Below are 2,411 nucleotides of genomic sequence, written 5' to 3' on the forward strand. Positions count from 1 at the left end.
TATTTTCATTTAATAAAGAAATAGTTTCATTCGAATTACTATATACATTTGTGAGCATTGGTGTTGTTGAGTAGAATAGGTGTTCTGAAAAGTGTCTAGCCAATTGATTAGTATTGTTAATAACTTGAGCCTTTAATTAATTAAAGTTATTAAAGTAGTTCAAATGGGTTTAATCAATGTTGATCACATAGATTAAGTGTGCATTGTTTGCAGAAAACTTGGAAATCATAATATTATATCCTTTGATTCGATAGTTGACTAATTGCTTTCTAGAATGTTGTAGCATGAACCGATATCTTTTGTTATTGATTTCATTACTTTCTTTCTAGCATCTCGTATTTTTGGTAAATAATATTGTTAAAAACTTTAATGATAACACTCTGCTCCCTTTGGGTTAGACATACGTAGCATCAATTGATACCATTTGATTACTTGAACGATACATATACTTGTGTTAAATGCTATAGCATCTTACATAGCATCATGCATTCGGGGTCATATTAAATAGAGCTCCTCCACTAGCTGCGTCGACCATCTTCATCTCCAAAGAAATCAAGCGTAGAAGTAATGTAGAAGGGTATGTTCAGTTAATCCGTGTTGCGGAAAGCTAGCGCCTAACTTCTTGAATCACTCCCAATAGTCATAAAGGGACTTTCTGTCTTGTTGTTGGATTCCCAAGATGTGTCTCCTCAATTCACTCCCAATAGTCGTAGGGAAGAACATGTCAAGAAAAATATGAGTCATGTCAGCCCATATCGTAACAGAATTAGGAGGTAAATAAAATAGTCATTCCTTAGCCAAATCGACTAAGGAAAAAGGGAAAGCGCAAAGTTTGATTTGATCCTCGAAAACACATTGGGGTTTCATGCTTGAATAAACCATATGAAATTCCGTAAGATGTTTATGCGGATTTTCACTGTGCAATTCATGAAAGGTAGGAAGAAGATGGATAAGACACGTTTTCAGTTGGAATAGAGTTTCGCCTTGAGGGAAGGTGATGCATAATGGTTGTTGTACTGTAAGAGCCGCAGTTAATTCCTGGATCGTGGGATTGACCATCGGAATAGGTTCCTCGTATGTGTAATGTGTATCAGCATCGGTAGTTCTTCGGGTATTGAATTTGAGCGTTGATCTTGTTGTTGTTGTCGATGTTGTTTCTTTTGTCGAAGTGTTTGTCCGTGTATTATCCAAGCTAGTGCTTCGATCTCTGAGTCACAATCTAATAGCTCATGTTATGATAGATCACGTGGGTCTGTCAGGGGTCATGTTATGTACTGTAGCTGACTGGGAGGCTATGATACTCCTGTGTTTGAAGGATATGGGTTCCTTGGAGGTTTCAGTATATAGAGGGGTTTATTGGTAGATTATCTCCGGAGGTATGACAAAACTAAATCTAGTGTTGCACCAACATAAATATGATGGACGGTTGTGAGAAAAAAACATATAGAGAAACAAAATGAGGAAGAGAGAAAAGTTAATTGAATATGAAATCTAAATTCAACTAAGGATACAACTCATTTATTTATATTAGAAGCTACTTACTTCTCTCAACAAAATTACAACAAACTCATTAATAAACTACTAACTCTGACTATGAGTCACAACTCACATTAACATTCATCCATTGATCACTATTACTAAACAACTAATTCAATCTATGACTCACAACTCACATTAGCATTCATCCATTGATCACTATTACTAATTACGAGAGTAATTATCAATGCTTCTCCACTGTTTTCTAATGAGTCTCTTGAAGCTTAACTCGTTCAGAGTCATTTCGTTCAAGCTTGAAACGTTCTTGAACCGAAGAGATGTAAGTTGCAGCTTTAATATCAACAGCTTCATCACCAGCAAAGCCGAAGAAGGTGTCAATCTGGCCTAAATTTTCTTGCTTCTTATCAGCAGGTATGAAAACTGAAACCTGCTTCGGTTTCGAAACTTTGTAGTCCTGGTGAACTCGAAAGCTGAATGAAGCTGTGGTAGTGGAAGCCTTGTTCGGCTTCACACTCTTGGTGTACAGCATCGCTGGTACTGCTGGCTTGGCTGCTCGGTAGAACGGTGCCAGCTTGGACTTGATGAATCCTCGGCGCTTCCGGTTGGACTCCATCTTATTACCTCTAGTTATTGCTATTTGATTTCAGATCAATTGATCAAATGATGCGTACTATCGCAGCACAATACTTGGGTCCGGTTATATATAATTATTAGCTATTATTATGCTTTCTGAAATAATTATTTATAAAGAACTAATTACACACGTTATAAATATAGATTAGGGGTGTTCAAAAAAACCCGGAACCATTAGTCGTAACAATTAACCGGTATAACTGTTACATTTAACATATTGATTAACTGAACTGTTAATATTAAACGGTTTTGGTTAACCGAACCGTTAAAAATGATAGTTT

At 36.4% G+C, this 2,411-nt stretch overlaps 1 protein-coding gene across 1 annotated transcript; it reads right to left on the reverse strand.

Annotated features, from left to right (window-relative positions):
* Positions 1 to 1,741: 1,741 nt before the first annotated feature.
* Positions 1,742 to 2,110, reverse strand: LOC120214359. Its single transcript, XM_039212275.1, has one exon. It carries the CDS (start codon positions 2,108 to 2,110, stop codon positions 1,742 to 1,744), a length of 369 nt encoding a protein of 122 aa, XP_039068206.1.
* Between the last annotated feature and the right edge of the window lie 301 nt (positions 2,111 to 2,411).

Source organism: Hibiscus syriacus, unplaced genomic scaffold (assembly GCF_006381635.1).
Source record: "Hibiscus syriacus cultivar Baekdansim isolate YM2019G1 unplaced genomic scaffold, ASM638163v2 tig00110059_pilon, whole genome shotgun sequence".
Classification (NCBI taxonomy): Eukaryota; Viridiplantae; Streptophyta; class Magnoliopsida; order Malvales; family Malvaceae; genus Hibiscus; species Hibiscus syriacus.